The 18,764-nt window shown below is 40.5% G+C and overlaps 3 protein-coding genes across 3 annotated transcripts; 2 read left to right on the top strand and 1 right to left on the bottom strand.

Moving 5' to 3' along the window:
* Positions 1-2,608: 2,608 nt before the first annotated feature.
* Positions 2,609-3,490, top strand: LOC121054457 (senescence associated gene 20-like). The gene has a single exon (XM_040524257.1). The coding sequence runs from the start codon at positions 2,762-2,764 to the stop codon at positions 3,242-3,244; it is 483 nt and encodes a 160-aa protein (XP_040380191.1). The 5' UTR covers positions 2,609-2,761; the 3' UTR covers positions 3,245-3,490.
* Positions 3,491-3,591: 101 nt separating this feature from the next.
* Positions 3,592-5,127, bottom strand: LOC107304183. Its single transcript, XM_040523949.1, has one exon. The coding sequence runs from the start codon at positions 5,125-5,127 to the stop codon at positions 3,592-3,594; it is 1,536 nt and encodes a 511-aa protein (XP_040379883.1).
* Positions 5,128-9,739: 4,612 nt separating this feature from the next.
* LOC102702566 (ras-related protein Rab-21-like) lies at positions 9,740-14,251 on the top strand. The gene is made up of 6 exons (XM_006655146.3): positions 9,740-9,939; positions 11,643-11,779; positions 12,658-12,718; positions 12,810-12,975; positions 13,242-13,330; positions 13,861-14,251. The coding sequence occupies exons 1-6, from the start codon at positions 9,894-9,896 to the stop codon at positions 13,977-13,979; spliced, it is 618 nt and encodes a 205-aa protein (XP_006655209.1). The 5' UTR covers positions 9,740-9,893; the 3' UTR covers positions 13,980-14,251.
* The last annotated feature ends 4,513 nt before the right edge of the window (positions 14,252-18,764 follow it).

Genomic DNA, 18,764 nt, shown 5'->3' with positions numbered 1-18,764 from the left:
TAGGGAATATATGTCGAATGTATATATCTGGGCAGCTCCTAGTGGAATCCGTTTCTTATCGAGTTCTGGCCTTAGGTTAAAAATGGGGACTCGATCATCAGCTTTGAACATGCCGGGAATCAATAGAAAATTATGTTGGGCTGTGGCATATTCTTGTTGGGTTTTTTTTCTTTTTCTATGTTTGCTTCTTAGCAATGTGTGTTTTGACAGGGAGATTAATTTCCCTCCCCCTACTTTTATAAGAGTTTTGCACTTGAGTAAACTATGAGCAAATTTGCCAAGCATTGCTTAAAATGTATAGTGATTTTATTAGTAAACTTTAAATCTAATTATGTATTTTTTATTAGTATAATAAATATTTTATCTAAAACTTTGGTAAGATATATTTACCGATTCACCTATTTTAACATGATATATGGCACATAAATTTATTATAATGTTATATATTTTAGTTCTAATTTTATCTCTATAAAATTTACTACACATACTATCGATGTATTATAACAAAATCAGATTCTTTGAATCCAAAGCAAATGAATGACTCGTAATCATGGGAGGATATCTTAGAAAATTCAAATAAAAAAAGAAACGGTGCCATAACATTACTTTGTAAAGTTTCATTACTGTTCTCACCCCTCGTCCACTCCATATTGATAAAAAAAAGTTAATAATAGATTGGGTCAACTTTCATTGCCAAAGTTTTATTTTGGACCACCTTTAAACTAATATTTTTCACTTTGAATCTAGTAATGTTGCCATTTATTTCATCTTTAACCACCAAACTCTATTTTCTAGCCATATTAGTCATTTAATCTCTCATCCAATAGAGATATGCCTGGTATATAGATGGAGTCGCCTACTCACCTGATGTGATGAAGCCAATATGTTTTAAGTTATTGATACGTACTAAAACTGAGTTTGAGGTAGAAGGACGAGCAAGAAAAAGAAGATCACCTAAAATGAAGTGAGTCATTACCGTATTATTAATTGAGTTTTAATTATTATAAATTTAAAAATAGATTTATTTGATTTTTAAAGAAACTTCTATATAATATTTTTTAAAAAATATTTCCTTTAGCCATTTGAAAATTATGCTAACGAAAAACGAGGCACAATGTACTCAAACATGTTGCACTGTGTTATTATAATTTTGCAAAATTGAAGATATGTCATTCGTATCTCACTGACATGTGGGACACACATGAGTCAATGGCATGTAGGTCAGGATGAAATATTTTCAATTTAGCAAAATTATAATGACAACCTTGTAATTTTTCCTTGAATCTAAAGGTACCTAAAGAAGTTGTCTAGAGTGGTCCAAAATAAAAAGGATAGTACAATTGCTCGGTCCAAAATAAAAAATAGGTTTAAAGTTGGTTCAAAATGAAAATTTAGCTACAAAATTGGCCCAAATTGCATTCCACTCTAAAAACATTAAAAAAATTTGAGTTCAATTTCACAGTAGCAATGTAATGTTGATTCTCTTAGCCAGTTATGAAGCACCACATTTTTGCGGTGTGTAGTGCATATGTAAATTAAAATAAAGCATCTCCACCGTCTCTCAATAGTATAGGACGGACCATAACAATGTGGCAAATAATTTAGAACCTTGACAACTAATATATGCGTAGGCACGCATACACCAAATAAAGCTATTGACAAACATGTGTTCTTTTGGAGATTAATACTAAAAGATTATCTGATTTTATAATAGTTATTTTGTAATATAAATAATAGAATTAACTATTACAAAGATAAAAATCTACTTTACAAATGTAAGATGATAAACTTGTATGTACAAACTTTTTATAAAAAGTACACCATTTAGAAGCGTGCACACAAAGTCAAAAAAAAATCTGAGAAAAATCCTAACTAAAAAACGCAGACTTGTCATAAAACAAACTTTCATTCAGTAAATAGTTTTACTTCACATTTAAACTTTCAGGGATGCATTTATGATCTCATAATACATCCAGTAGTTTGTGGAACTCGTTTTCAGTCCTAAATCGAAGCTTATCTCTGCTTTTTTTTTTCCCCTTTACACGGAAGATAGATACACACGAGTACACTACGCACACCCTTAGGCAGAGGTGAAATAAATCCTCTAAAACATTTTCTACTGTGCAGTCAGTACAACGATATTTATAGAATTAAATAAACAGTTATATAAGACTTTATATAATAAGATATGATTTATATGTAACTTTCAATCTTTCATGATCTAAAAATATAGAGATATCGCTAAATTTAAATATGAATTAATAGTATATGCAGTGCAACAAAGAAGTATTACTCCCTACTATTTTTTTTGACACGATGGATATATGATAATATGAATATGTTAAGGAATAAAGAACAATTCCCAGATACATTTCAACTTGCCGTTGGACACCTGGACATGTTAAAACAACAAAAAATATAATTTTATTTTTGCCGTCAACGGTTGGATCGATGAATAACTGAATCGCATTACGGCTTTTGCTTAGGCGAGACAAAAAGGAAAAAAAAAATCCAAGCTTTTGGAATCCTACTCCCATGGCCTTCTTCCCTACCAACTGGACCTCGCTTACTCCCACTGCTCCCGCCCTATATAAAGCGCTCGCCGGGGCTCCTCTCCCTCCAAGCCATTCGCCATTGCCAACCACCTCCTCCTCCTCATTCTCCTCTCCTGTCTTCTCGCGTCGCGAAGCTGGCTAGTCACAAGGGGGACGCGAAGGGCGACGGCGCCGGTGCCGGTGCCGCCGGCCCAGAGGCGGCGGCGATGGCGGTCAGCAGCAAGGCGGTGGTGGAGGAGCTGTACCGCGCGCTGGAGCGCGGCGACGCGGAGGCGGTGCGGCGGCTGCTGAACCCGGACGTGGACTGGTGGTTCCACGGGCCCCGCGCGCACCAGCACCTGGTGCTCATGCGCCTCCTCACCGGCGGCGAGGCGGCGCCCTCGGGGGGCCTCCCGTTCAAGGTCCGCTCCGTCGACGCCTTCGGCGAGACGGTGCTGGCCGAGGGCACCGACGCGTCGGGGGCGCTGTACTGGGTCCACGCGTGGACGGTCGGCCCCGGCGGCCGCGTCACCGGCGTGCGCGAGTACTGCAACACCGCGCTCGTCGTCACCAGGCTCGGCGCCGCCGCCGCCACCAAGGGCCCCGAGGCGGCGGCGCCGCCGCCGTGCTCGCAGTCGCAGCAGGTTTGGCAGAGCAGGCTACCTGACCGGGCTCGCAAGAACCTCCCTGCCCTCGTGCTCGCCATCTGATCCGTCCATGTCATGCGTGCCGTCATCACATGATAACTCGTGAAAATGATGATGTCACGGCCATGTGTTGATAACAACTTTGGGATAAAAAGCAATTTGACCGAGCTATCATTTCGGGATCTAAACGATTTTGCCAAAAGTTGTATAATTAAGTAACAATTTAGTCTAACGTGTGTGTTTTGGTGTGTTTGGAAGATGAAAGATTTGAAACTGAGATGCTGATGCAGATTCTCTCTGTTGTTCGGCTCAAATCTGATGGAAATCTCCACATTTCGGTCTCAAAAATTGAACCTTTAGAATGCATCCCCAAGAAGAGGACGAAGAAGAAGCTAGTGTATTTGTATTCTTTATGAATTCTGTTGCGTTGCTCCCGGCATCAATGGCGGCACCGGCGGCGTCATTTCCTCAGATGCAATTGCAGACTCGCGCCCCTGCTGCCGCTGCAGCAACGGCGACTCATCGCCGCCGGTGACGCCGACGCCGACGCCGTTCACCGGTGCCACTGCAGCTCCATGATGGGATGCCAGCTTCACCCCGTTCTCCGGCGGCAACGGCTGCAGCTGCAGAGCGGCGTCAACTCGCGAGCCGCCGGAGCCTCCGCTTCCGCTTCCGGCGCCGCCAGCCACCTTGGCGTCGAGGAGCAGGGCGTTGGCTGTGCGGACCTCCTGCGCCAGAGCGCAGCCCCAGCAGAACATCCACCGCAGGTAGTCGGCGAGCGACGGCCGGCAGCAGCAGCGCCACGCGTCGCCGGCGGTGTGCTCGGGGAGCCCGAACCGCCGCCGCATCCGCGCCCGCCAGAAGCCGCCGTAGAGGAGGCCGAGCGCGCAGAGCGCCACCCCGGCCGCGCCGACCGCGTCGCCGACGGCCTCGTCCCGGATGTTCATCGCCGCGATGTTGAGCACCCAGAGCGGCGCGAAGCAGAAGAGCGCGAACATGGCGGCGTGGACGTGCATGTTCCCGAGGCCCAGCCGCTCCATGTTCCACCCGAACACGCAGAACGTGCAGAGGCACGACAGCCAGCACGCCGCTGTGTCGTCGCCGACGTCCAGCAGACCGCCGGCCCACTCCGCGGAGCCGCCGACCGCCACGACCACTACGCCGGCGTCGGCAGCGGCGGAGAGCACGTCGTCGTCGGGTTCTTGGCGCACTCTCGTCGTCGTCGTCGTCGTCGTCGTCCTGGGTTTCCTCCCGAGCGGGCTGAAGTACATGTACAGGCCCGCGACCGCCGGCGTCGCGACGCCGATCACGGCGAGCGAGGTCTCGGCGGCGTCCGGCCGGGCCTTGCGGGAGTAGCCCCAGTAGAGCCCGCACATGGCGTACTGCGCGAAGCACGTCACGTGGAGGAGCACGACCACCACGGACACGTGGAGCCGCGCCCCGCGAGCGCCATCGCCGGCGCCCTTCCGGCAGTAGGCCCTCCCGAGGCGCTCGCCGTCCTCCGGGCGCCACCGGAGGAGCATGACGGCGTGGTGGAAGAGCGCCGGGTGCTGGTAGATGCTCATGAGCGTGAACAGCGCGTTGAGGACCTGGTTGTTCACCTCGATCCACCGGCCGCGGGCGGACTTGCGCGGGAACGCGCCGTCGAGGGCACCGAGGAGGAGGAGCCCGAGCATGGAGCCCGACGCCGCGACGCAGAGCGCCCACGCCAGCAGGGCGAGGTGCGCCGGGTGCCTCAGCCACCGCCCGCACGCGCGCGCCATGGATGCCGGCCTGAGCTGCCGGAGCAGACGACGACGCTGCCGCCCGGTTCTTGGCTCAGGCCTTTCTTCCTCGACGACGGGAAGGGCGCGGGGCGGCGCCGCATTGTTGCTCTCGCCGAGCTCCAGCTCGACGCCATCAATGGCTCCTGCCTGGCGATCGCCAGGTGAATCCGCGGTCACCATGGACAAGAAATGGAATCAATCAACCGGGCGGGAAACTACAAATATTTGGGTCACTTGCAATTCGCGATTTCAAATCAAACTACGAAGAGAAAACTAATCTGAGTGAAATGGAACTGATTTAGAGATCACATATAGCCATGAAATGGGAGAGATCAGTGAAATCCACCTAAATAACTTGGTCAAGAAAAGAACACACTTTTTTTTCCCCATAATAACTTTTAAATTATGAGAGCTTGTGCTAGTAGAAGTCAATTTAGCCGTCCAAAAAAAATTCAGTATTTATGAAGAAATTAAGTGGCATTTGTTTATACGGCAGTTTCTGCAGCTCCTCCTGCTTGATCAACGTGTATTTCGCACTTAAGAATGTGGTACTTTTATAACAATAGGAATTATGAGCTTTTCTACGGCAGAAGTTAAAGATATAAATGTTTTCAGACAATATATTTGCAAACAAAAAATTGTTTGTGAATAAAGTTTTTATGTACATTTATTAGTGATCTAATAACCAAGACCGATAAATAAACTATGATGAAAAGCCTTAAAATTAACTCTGAATTTAAAATTTAAAATTAACCTATATACATAAATATAAACGAAAAGATTCGATACTGATAACGTTTAATTAATTAGTTTTGTTAGTTACGAAAGCTGGAGATGATGACATAATATATAACCGTACCAACGTAAATTGACTGGACAAGGTGCAAATGGCCTGCATAAATTGACTTGGAAAATACCGCTGCTCAGAAAGCCGTGCGCCTTTCTTGACGCTAATAAAAATATATGATGTCTTCAAAGAAATAAAAATGTTTGATAAGTTGGGCCTTTTCTTTCCAAAGAAGTGACGGAATAGTAATTAGATTCAAACGAATGCTTACTTCCATTGAAATTAAAGAAACAGAAAACAAAAAAAAATTACTAAACAGAGTCATTCATGTCGTCTTCTCTACTCTCAGTCTGGATCGGATCCAGAAGTTCATGGATTAGTGCAATTTACAGAAGTTGAGTTATATATTTTAATTACTTTCTTGAATTGAGAAGTGTAATTTCAATAAATATTTGGACTTAGGAATAGGGTTCGAATCCTAAGGACATTAGCGATGTATATTGCTCAACTTGTCATTGTAGGTGGATCATGAGGGCATTTACATTGCACGTACCCATCGCTTAGCCTCAGTATGCGGTATGCCACGTAAAATAAGGTCACATGGTTAAAAAATTGTTTTCTCACAGTGGCCTCAGTATGCCACATAGGATAATGTCACATGGTTAAAAAGTTGTTTTCTCACGGTGCAAGTATCCTCAAGCAATGGCTTTAATATATGCATATCAGCCCTTCACATCTTGCATTTGAATCCTTATAATTTTTTAATTTCCATATAAATCCTAAAAATAATGTTAACACCCCTGAAAAGCAGAGACAATTTTAAAATAAAAGTCCCCTCCTCTCATGGACAAAGAGGCCGACCGTTCCCATCCCTCAGCCGATAGCCATCTCCAATCTCCAATCCTGTCGCCGCTCCTTCTCGCCCGACCGCCGGCGCCGCTCCTCTCTCCCTGGCGTGGATTTGAGCCGTGGATCGACTCGGGACGACGCAGATAGACTCGGGGCGGTGCGAATCGGGGCACCAACGGTTGGTGGAGCTCAGGGCGGTGGTGGTTGGGAACATCGTGGACCGGAGCACTGGCGGTCGGCGGAGGTCGGGGCGACGTGGATCCACGCAGCTCGGAGCTCGAGGTGGCGACAATTAGGACCGATAGTGCAAATCGACGACGACGACCATGAAGGCCAGCTGAGGCACGACGACCATGGATGCCGGCTGGGGCACGACGACGCGGAGGCACCACCTCCCCAGTGCGAGCCCCGGCCACGCCCTAGCGTTGTTTGTGTCGAGGACGCACGTGTCCTGATGAAGGTCCGTGAAGCCCAACGAAGGTACGCATCCTCACCCCTCCCTCCTCCACGGCGGACGGCGGGGGATGTGGCGTGGTGAGACCGCACGCCATGTCCCCGCACTATGAATGACCTGAGTGTTACACCGGCCTATAACTAGTCATTATAGGTTCCAATAATACTTAGGGCTACATGACACTTAAAGTTTGTCTAATTTGCTGACAGGCAGCGCAAAACATGTTATGGTTGAAAGACACTTCAAAAACTGGTAATTTGCCAGACAACACTGAAGTCATTGTTTTATTATTTTTCAACCTAATTGAAGAATGAAATCATATTAAAATGATGAGTTTGTATCTTGGGCGAACATGTTTTACTTGACTTGGGTATGATCGAGCCAGACCATGCATATCTCCCCATATCCCCTATAAAACCCTAAAGTGGCGGCCACCAGTACATATTACAACTTATCCAAAGTTTTAAAAAATAAAATTTCATTTTTAAAGATATTTTTCTGAGTATTCAATTTTCAAAAATAAATCCAAATTTTAGAACTACTAATTATGAACTCAATTTATAATCACACTAATATGTTGCTACCATACATTTGTAATTTATAACTTAGAAGTTAGAATAGCAATACAAAAAGATACATTGTGGAAAATCTAATAAAAAAAAGAACACCAACCTGGTCGTTCTAGTTTCTACGCCGAGAACATGATAATAAGGCAAGCCTAGTGCAAAGTAAATAAATAAATCAACGAACAAACGTAAGATGCCGATCTCACCTTAACTGTCTTCTCACGTTTCTTTTAACTAAAGTATCCGTCTAGGTTCAAATTATAAATCTACCTTTCAGTGATAGACGACACATACGTATAGCACTATAGCGACACAATAGTGATGTCTTTATGGCGGATATAAGCTAGCTCAATCTTTCAATATGCGTGTGTTCACAGAGATACTCTCCATCCCATAAAAATAAAATAAAGCACAACCGCTGCTAACACAAAGATAAAAAGAAAGTTATAACTATCTTATCATTTATGTTACATAGGTGCATGTATATCTGCATGTCATAGTGTGTTTTTGATAGTGAAAAATTTAAAATAAATCAAATTTAGAGAAAAATATGTGCTGATTAATGCATGCTTGCATGCATGTATTATATTATGAGATAGAGAAAAACAACATTTATACTTTATATTATGTGATAGATAGAGTAAGTATAGTTGTGTTATAAACACCTTGTTGACCTGTGCTTTGTAAAAAAGAAAAAAAAGGTAAGCTCGTCGGTTGCGAATGGTTTCATAGGATTGGAAAGGATCAGGGTTCCACATCCTGTCCCTACCACCCCTTTGGCTGTAACTACGGATATAGTAAAACTACGATGAAATTGAAAATAAAAAAATTAAATTCAAATCTTTGTGATAATCGCGGTTACCGCGCAGTTCTGCGCGGTTACCGTATGGTTTGGCACGGTAACCGCGGCTAATGTTTATCAGAACAGCGCATGAGAACGGTGGAAACGGTAGTTTTCCACACGGTTTTCGCAGCTAAAACCACGGTTATCACAAGGACACCGCGGGGAGAAAAAGATTTAAAAACAAGAAAATTTGTGACATGTCAAATGCAAAAAAACTTTAAAAAATCTGAAAATATACAGGAAAAATAAGAAAAATATTTTGTGACTCTATTTGTGACATTTAGGACGTGTTAAAGGGAAAACACGGAAATTTTACTGTGATCTTTTCTAAATTATTGACATTAGAATGTTCAAACATACACCTTTATATTACCTTTCACCAAATAATTCACATCAATAATAAGTAACAACAACTTTATTTTGATTATTGCGTCACAAATATACCTACTATCCATTATTATGAATAAAACTTAACATGCACATATAATTTTTCTCCATACATATTTTTCTTATATCCATCGTTGTATATTTATATTTCAGTATTACGTACAACATGTGTCTAGTGCAAATTAATAATGACCCAATAATAAAATATTCTTAACCGTCTTCTTACGAAATATTATTTGCAATAGGCTATTTTTTAATTTTTTATCCGGAATTCTTGGTTATGATTTTTAATTACGCCGAAAATATATTTTTTCATGAATTTCTTTGACAAAAATATACTGTATATCAACCTATACAACATATATTTTTTCATTAAATTTTCTCAAAAAATTTAAATCTTTCTTAAATTTAAACTCAAAACCACGGTACATATCGTACCGCACTCCCGTGAAAGGGCCTGGTTAGCGCGGTAACCGTGGAGGTGCGGTAACGGAAAACCTTGGAAGGATGAACTCGAAGTTGCCGATCAATCACTAAGATTATATTTTTGGGCGAGTAAAGTACACGACCGGTTCTTAAATTGTGCTACGGTATTACTTAAGTCCATAAACTTAGAAAATACATGTTTAGATCTATGAACTTGTTTTAACGTACCATCCAGGTCTATGAACTTGTTTTAATGTACTATCATCCAGGTCCATAAACTCGTTTTAATGTATCATCCAGGCCCATAATTTTAGACGTTAAAACGAGTTATGGAGCTAAACATATATTTTTTAAGTTTATGGATCAAAGTGCACCGTGTCACTTAAAAGTTTAAGGATCGGTAACTTAGTTAACTCTTTTTGGCCATCACCTTATCTTTCGGCTCAGCCCAACGCCAGACCCGTATAGCTTGCTTAACGGAGCGGGCAAACGTGACGCACGATTCCGCTTCTCCCGTCTCCCGCTTCTCCTCTCGGCTTCCTTCTCTCGTCTCCGCATCACACGAGGGAGGGGGGGCCCGATCTGGAAGGTTCTCGAACCTTCTAGAGCCTCTCGCCCTCGGCCGCCACCCCGATGGGCTCCAAGAGCGTCTCCTTCAAGCTCGTCCTCCTCGGCGACGGTACGGCTATCTCTCCTCCCTTACTCGATCGCCCCCGCCCCCCCTCTCCCAACCCTTGCTGACCACCCGATCCTTCAGTTTGCGGTGGGTGGTGGTGCTAGGGAAGCAAATAGCGGCGGAATCCGCGGGGTATATGGGCTTAATCCGCTAGTTTTGGCTGCGGTTTTTCTTCTGGCTAGGGTTTGGGGTGGGGTGGGGGGGGGGGGCTGCTGAATTCGCTACCAGGCTAGGTGAAGGAGTTGCGCGGTTTTGGATCTACCAGCTTAGCTTCGCTTCATTGCCCTCAAGGCTCACCAGAGTTCAGGGGACGGTAGACCCGGAGAGCTACTTGTGGAATTAGTGTACAATATGTAACCGGTAGAACCATATTGTTCTTATGTCGTGTTATATGATATATGTAGAGAATTTTTTTTTTGGTAGTGCTAGGCTGCTAGCTCCAGTTGGTGCGAATGCTGATATAACAAGCTGATTACGGGTATAGAATTGTGGGCAGAAATTGGCGGCTGACCGTTTGTTCTGGGTGGCCATGGATTTGGTGGATGGCTTGTGGGAATTCGTTTTCTCAATAGAACTGTTTCATTTTGCTGTCTGCTCTTTGGGTGTTCTTAAGCTTAGTATATAATGTCTGGCTGTGGCGGATCCATGAATTTCCTGAGCCTGGAAAAACCTAGAAAAACTTAAAGATGGCTCCAGGTTTTTATGTATTTTACATGTACCATCACCTACGTAGCATAGTCTCAGGTACATTACTCAAGGCCCATAAGACTGGGAAGAGGTCTGTGGTCACTGGGCCTTGAGTCCGCCACTGATGTTGGTTGCTTTAGTTTTGTAACCATCAGAGGTTCTACTTAAAAAAAATCAGTTTGTATTTAGCTTTTAGTTCATCTATATATGATGCCAGGGCCTAGGACTCTTTTCCCTGTTCCTCTAAAAAATTGATGTGGCCGTTTTATAAAAGTGATGTGCACTTTGGGACAGGGTTTTGATGGGACAAGATTACAGTCTTCTTTTGGGCATGCTTCCTAGGAAATGGGTGTGAATTCGGGCTAAGATAGTAACACCTTGTTTTTGCTGCCTTTGTTAAAAATTGACCCATTTTTATTTTGTATTACCTTATAGTTTACAAGTAATCTTAGAAACCAGTTTGTGCAGAGCCAGCGCAAAATGAAGTTTCATTTGACGTCGGCACATTTCAATCTTCAAAAAGAGAATGACTGGACAAGTTTTGAACTGAGCCAATCAGCATAAATATCAGAGTCCTTTCCACCGTAGAACCTGATAGATGATAGCAGCAGCATAATCAAATGTTGAAACTCTTTAGTCACGCATTGGCAACTGGCTTTACATTTTTGAATGAAGATGTGTAGGTGTTTCCATACATACAAGCAGTTGATACTCTTGTGAGCATGTTTTCATAAAGGGTTTAGCTTATAGCTTAGGTCGTCAGGCTTTGTTTATGTTCCTAAACTCCTATGCTGTACAATTTCCTGTGATCCTGTCATTGGTTTCAACTTTTTAATGGAAGAGATAGTTAGGCTGTATGATAGAAAGTCATCTATGTGACCCTTGGTTAAGCCTATCAATATGATAGCTAACAACATAAATTTAAATTACGTAATTGATCATAATAAATGTACTCCAGTTTTTCAATTTCAGAAGAAAGGCATATAGTTGAATACATTTCATATGTTCTATTGGCACAGGGAGAGTAGGGAAAACATCTCTTGTGCTGCGGTATGTGAATGATGTCTTCTCAGAAAAACAGGAAGCAACGGTTCAAGCTTCTTATTTGACAAAGCGCCTTGTTGTTGAAGGTGTGACTATTACGCTCTCTATCTGGGTGCGTTGTCATCTCTTTGATTTGCAATAATTTCAACTGCACAGTTTTTATCTCTCTGATTTCTGTTATCAAATTGTTTCTTAATTTTGTCGTTGGGATGACATTCATTTTTGATTCCAAATCCTACTACTATTGTTGGTTCCAAAAATATGATCCTAGTAGGAGTAGGAGTCAGGAAAGACAAAACCAACCCCAATACTGTTGGATTATTGACTTAACATATGAGATCAGAAACATGGAGTAGTTCATTGTAAAAAGAAAAGGAAAAGAGGAAATGTTACATGATTGCTTACACTATAGTGCTTGCTCAAGGCTAAAGTCTGTGACTCTGTCTACAAGTTTCATGGAAATGGGTAAAGCATTGTCTCGATTGGATACATTTATTACCCTAATTTTATTTTCTTATTGCCTTTGTTTTTAAATAGAATTTTAGCAATATGGTCTTGTTAAATATTTTTGCTGACGTGTAGGGTATCCTCTATCCTGCATGGAAATCTAAATGCTTACCAGAGTACTGAAACTAGATGGTGTTCCTTGATTCAGCTAGGTGGTAGATTTATTTATTCCATCTGAAAATATTTCCTCAAATTTTATTGCTACTAGTGACTGCCTTGTTTAATACTTCCTCTGTTTCACAATGTAAGACTTTCTAGCCTTGTCTAGATTCATATGGATGCTAATGAATCTAGACATATATATAAACTATATATATTCATCAATTGATAAATTTAGACAAGGCTAAAAAGTCTTACAGTATGAAACGGAGGTATTAGAAAACTTGCTGCCACATGTTGGTTGTCTCTTTTATTCTATCTTGTAATTTATATTAAGTTCTGCTTTGAAGTTTCTTTTAGTAATTAATTTCTCTTGGATTGCAGGATACAGCTGGACAAGAGAAGTTCCATGCTCTAGGACCTATATACTATCGTGATGCAGATGGTATATTCCTCTTCTTGTTTTGATCAGTAAATCTATTGCTGTGGAACTAACTTTTTTTTCTATCTCCCTCATTAAATTTTGATGATTGCAGCTGCTCTTTTAGTATATGACATCACAGACAATGATACGTTTCTTCGTGTTACAAAGTGGGTGAAAGAGCTTAAGCAAATGGCAAATAAAGATATTGTTATGGCCATCGCAGCTAATAAAAGTGATCTGGTCAGATTGAAAAACATTGACACTCACGATGCAGCAAGGTGTTTTTCGTTGTTACAAGTTATAAATACTATGGAACCAAGATATTTAATGTTGTCCTGGTACTTGAGTTAAAAAAAATTATACTGTCATATACTTTATTTGTTGGTTAAACTATTTACATAAACTACCTAGGTATATCAGCATATTTTCAACATACAATCTGCAAGCCTTCAACAACTGTACAATTTCATGAAGTATCTCCTCTTTAGTTTCATATTTCTTGTTCTATATCTTTTACATCTAATTAATAGTACTGCATCTCCAGCTATGCAGAAAGTATTGGGGCAACACTCTTTGTTACTTCTGCCAAAGCTGGTACTGGGATTGACGATATCTTCAATGACATAGCCAAGAGTAAGTTTAGATTTTTTGTTAGCTCCTGCTTTTAATCCATTTCCACATTTTTGCCACTTCAACCGGTACTGTTGCCGAAACTTGTAACCATCCAGCTATTCAGTTAGAATGCAGTGTCAAGAATGATAAATTGATAGCATATAGTTTAGTTCACATTTCACTCTATTGAACAGATATCGTTTATCAAACTCAATTGTTATTCCTCAGATTAATTCATTATATCTTCTGAGATCACTTTTCAATAACAAGGTGGATCTGGGCCCAAATGTCATTAATGTAGCATGACATATACAAAGTGGATGTGTTGTATGTAGTATATGTAGGTTTATTTTGCAGTTACAACTTGCAATAAATCAATATGTCTGCAGTCTTAATCCTACCGTTTTTCTGGAGTTTTCACCAGACCACCAGGCAATTGAAACACCACATGGTTGGAACTGTTTATTTCGTTTAAGCTATTGAAAATCATATTTCTGTGACTGATGTGTGGCGTGCTTAATTGTTATGTCCTCACCACCGTTTGTATGCAGGATTATTAGAGAAAAGAAAAAACAACTCCGATGGCTTGTCACCAGCTCATCCAAAGAAAGGCATTTTAATCATCGACGATGAACCTGAGAAAGAACCACCACCAAAGTGCTGCTCATAGCGTGATTCCTATGCAAATCTTGTGGGCATAATGTCACAGAAACCTGCAGTTGATATATGAAGGATAAAAATCCTTGCATTAACTTTGCTATTGCTTTTCTGGAACTCAGGAGCAATGGAAGTGTATACTGGTTGATCATTCTTTAGGTCGTGTAAATACTAAATTCAGTCCATGAAATCATTGTCAAATATTATTCGATAACCATGAACTCACGATTCAATATGCTGAAGAAGTTCATGACCCTTGTATAGTAACTCAAACGTTGCTTATGTTGTCTCGAGGGGTTTATTTTGACAATTGGCGTCGAAAGCTGGTAGCGTTGGTTGCTGAGTGTATATGTATCGTGGACTCGTGGTTATTCCATCTGAACTTCTCCCAGGGTCATGTGCTCAATCTCGCTTCTCTGTCACCGTGTCTTCTCTGTTTATTTTCATGAATTCCTAGGAATTAACAAGGACGCTGGAATTTGGAGTACTTGGTAACTAAAGACGGACGGTCTGCTGGCGCCGTAGCGATTCAGGGCATTTTCTACAGGTAATGTCTTGGCCACTCAATACTGGAGTTGGTGATTTTGCGAAAAAAAAAAGGCCTGGGTTACTTGATAATTTTTCCTGTGAGACTGTTTCATGTTGAATGCACTCATTAGACATTGCGATGTTTCTATCTTAGAAAGAAAAGATGGATCTCAGGTTTACTGTTCTACACTGCATTAATCCAAGTTGCTTATTTAGTTTTCTATTTGCATATTTTGTGCAATGTTTATAAAAGAACCATTGCAACACACGGGCTCTCGACTTCTATTACATATCCATATGTGTGTTTTTAATAGAGTTTTAGTGAGGCTAAGAAGTTTTAGTGTTTTTAGCATGTGTTAGGAGACATGTTCATACGAGACTGCCATGTGATCGAAAGAAAAGGAGTCTACCATAATATTTGTAGCCATCAACTAGATTACACAGAGAATAAGACGGAGATCAAATCCTAATTTGTCATAAAACACGTATTTTTTTTAAATGTTCCACTACAAAAACTCTGCATGGTCAAGCCGTTGTAAAACAAAAAAAAAACCATCTTATACGTTGGGCATTTATAATTCAAACTGCTCGTATTGGAGAGACAGTATGCCACGTAAGATACTACCTCCATAGTGTAAAACAGCTTTTCTATTTTTTCCGATTCTTATTTTATCTTCAACTGCCTGTTCTTTTCGTACTTTTGACCAGTCGAAAATTATTAACAAGACACTCCAAGATGAGAATACTCGTTGCATTTTTACCATGCTTGCTATTTCCCCAAGATGAGAATAGGAGCTTATTATTTGCCCTCGTTTCATGTCAGAATCATGTCCTCCACTGTCGTACCCTTTGAGGCATTGAAATATCAGCAATTTCGCACTGTAAACCTCGGAGACTAATTTTGTTTCTTAGATGACATTTGCTTTGTCCTATCATCTAGAAACTGGAGAAAAGCTATCAGAAATTGATGGGCAGGTTGAACTATCCTCTTCTGAACAATGAACTTGTACATGATGTTAAAAGAATTATGGCAAGACCTAGACATTCAGGGTCAAAACAAATAACAGTTCAAAAATTTTGAAATTATGTACTTTGCCTAGTGAGATATGCTGAAGCAATGCTTTGCACTGTACTACTAAACAAGGACAATTTTATCAATATTAAAAAGGTACTAGAGGATTTCACACTTTTTCTAGTGTAAAATTTAGTATTTTCAAGTACTATGTATCTTAAGACACCAAAACTTGAACTAGATAGCTCAAGCTAATTTGTCGGGGATAATAAAATTCCCCAGTAAAGAAGTATTCTGCAACTTCCTGATTGTGCATAGATTTGGATTGTCATATGTCCCCACGATGGCCCCTGATGCCGCAGCATCATATGTCCCCACGATGGCCCCAGCCTACCTATACATAATCAATGTGCGTACTAAATACGAAGCACACAAGCATCAAAGGTATGTGGGATTGGTGCAAACAGAATAAGACATGTGGTCGTGTGTGGGAGGAACCTTGATAACATAGGAGGAAATACCATAAGGATATTATTTTAATAATGTACGACCTCTGTTTTATACTATAGGATATTCTCGTACTTCATAGATTCATAAAATACCATAAAATAAAGCCACACCACTTAGCCCGTCCCTTTCTGCATTAGGTTTTGTCATTCATATGAGAAAGGAGAATATATGCTTTTAGCACGCCTAGTCTTTGGTGCCTAATCACCCAGATCACACGTCATGGTGGAGATCTAATCCCATCCTTCCAAGAGACATATATTGCGATATTAACTCGTCGTGTCCACCAGCTCTTGTCTCCTGATCCGAGAGGGTAGCGCTTTTGCAAATGAAGGAGCATCACATTTTGCAGGAGATGATAGCACACCTTGTATACGTTCTCAGCAAAAGTAAACGTGCAAGAGGAACTGACCACGATCAGGAACTATTAATCTCTCTTTTTATATTACAGGTTTGTTCCATTTAATTGTTTTTAACATGTTTTTCTTTGTCAAATGAACACAGTTTTTGAAGCTCCAGTTAGCAGTCTAATGTCAAAACAGAGTACTGCTCACTCTGTATTTTGATACATGACAAAGTTGACTGTTTGACATTTGTTTGACGATTCATTTTATTTGAAAAACTTACATAATTATTATTTATTTTGTTGTGGTTGGATTTATTATTAAATATATTTTAATTATAAGCTATACTTTTACGTATATAGATATATTTTTTTAATAAGATAAATGGTTAAACGCATGGCAGAAAAATCAATAGCATATATTTTTAATAAAGATAAATGGTTAAACGCATAAAAAAAATCAATAGCATCATCAATTGGAATACTCATGGAGTATAGAGGGAAGTTTGTATTGTCCGCTTGCACCGGATTACCCTAAACAAATGTAGTGGTATTGTCGCAATTCAAAAATGTCATTTACTTGGGGAGGAATAGGATTACTGCATCTGTTCTAAAATATAAGTATTTATATGTTGTTTAATATAGAATAAGGAGATGTCAAAAGATTTCATTTTATTTACTTTAGTGATCAATTTTTAAAATTTGAATGTTTCCTACCATTTTATTGGCTATGTGATCATTGCAATGATAGAAACCATGGTAATAAGTGTAAAAATAATTATATTATAGCACAAAGTTTAAGTCGTACAAATAATTATATTTTGGAATAGAAAACATAGATCACAAAGCCAATTACCATCGAGTCACCGACACTTAAATGCAGGCATCGATCTGATTTGCAGTAGACCTTGTCAAGACCAGCTGTGTCGTTTATCAGCCTTATATTTTTGTTTATGTTAGGCTAAATTTAAATTTTAAAACTTAAATTTAGAGTTGATTTAAAGATTTTTTTATCATAGTTTATTTATCAACACTTTCTTTAATTAAGATCGGCATGAGCACGTATATAAAAATTTTAAGCCACAAATTATTTTTTAAAACATTTTAAAGTTGTTTCGCTTATGTTTAATATATAGCTAAATGACGAGGCTTGCCTACAGAAAAGGTCAAGTCAGACCAGGTGGCCCAGCCAAGGATGATTGATTTATGGTCTCATGCAGGGTGGACAGAAAGCTCGTAGCTCATTAGTTCGCTTGACTCGTGATAAACTCGGCTCGGCTCGACTCGGCTCGTTTCATTTTTCTAACGAGCCGAGCTAGCATTTTAGCTCATTAGAGATAACGAGCCAGCTCGAGCTGGCTCGTGAGCTGCTCGCGAGCCTAATGAGATAGACCAAAGACACAAGATTCACCGGTGTTCATTGATTTTAGTCTGAAATACATGTGTTTAGTACTTTATAGGTTCACCATGTGATTTGTTGGTTCAAATTTTAATATTTAAATACAATTTCATATGATTTGCATGTTTGAAATAAAAATTTGCTTGTATAACCTATTAAAAAATTATTTAGGTTAACTTTTTATGCATGGCTCACGAGCCTAACGAGCCAGCTCAAGCTTTATAACGAGCCGAGCCGAGCTGGGTTTTAGCTCGTTACGATAACGAGCCGAGCCGAGCCGAGCCAGCTCGTTATCTTAACGAGCTGGACCGAGCCGAGCCGAGCCGACTCGTTATCCAGCCATAGTCTCATGGACCTACTATTAACTTACTCACTCTGTCCTATTTTTTCGTTATTTATTTTCCTTTCGTATGCGCTCAGTCCATCAATCGGAGACACCTACACCATCCCCACCAGCATATCCATCACATCATTCATCCTAAAAATAGAGAATGAAGAGTAAAATTGAGCTCCAGCAGAACATCCATCCTATTATCTATATTTGGATGTCATTCACGTTAGGAGAGAAACTTCATATTTTAGATGTTCTCTCTCCATCCTCAAAAGACATATGGAGAATATCATATATAGATGATCTGTTAGAGTACAAAGATATATATATATATATATAAATAATAGAACTGTTTTAGATGACCATATAAATGAAGATATGGATGACCAAATTTAGATGACTCGCTAGGAATGCTCTTAATCACTTCAATACACCTCCATACCGGTTGATAATATTATTTCTTTTATATATCAAGAGATACTTTGGTTGTTTGTCCCCACTATTAATTTATCAACATTGCTACTTTAAAGTATTTTTCGAACCGAGAGAAGCATACATAATTTTTCTAACTCTGTGAGCAGGCGCCGACCAGCATCAAGAAAAGTAGGAGAGAAAAAAGAAACAAAACTTTCGCAACTCCCATCGTTAGCTTTGAATACTTATGGTTCCAATTTACGG

Source organism: Oryza brachyantha, chromosome 5 (genome assembly GCF_000231095.2).
Source record: "Oryza brachyantha chromosome 5, ObraRS2, whole genome shotgun sequence".
Classification (NCBI taxonomy): domain Eukaryota; kingdom Viridiplantae; phylum Streptophyta; class Magnoliopsida; order Poales; family Poaceae; genus Oryza; species Oryza brachyantha.
Note: the sequence above shows the minus strand (reverse complement) of the source record. Positions and strands in the feature narration are given on the sequence as shown.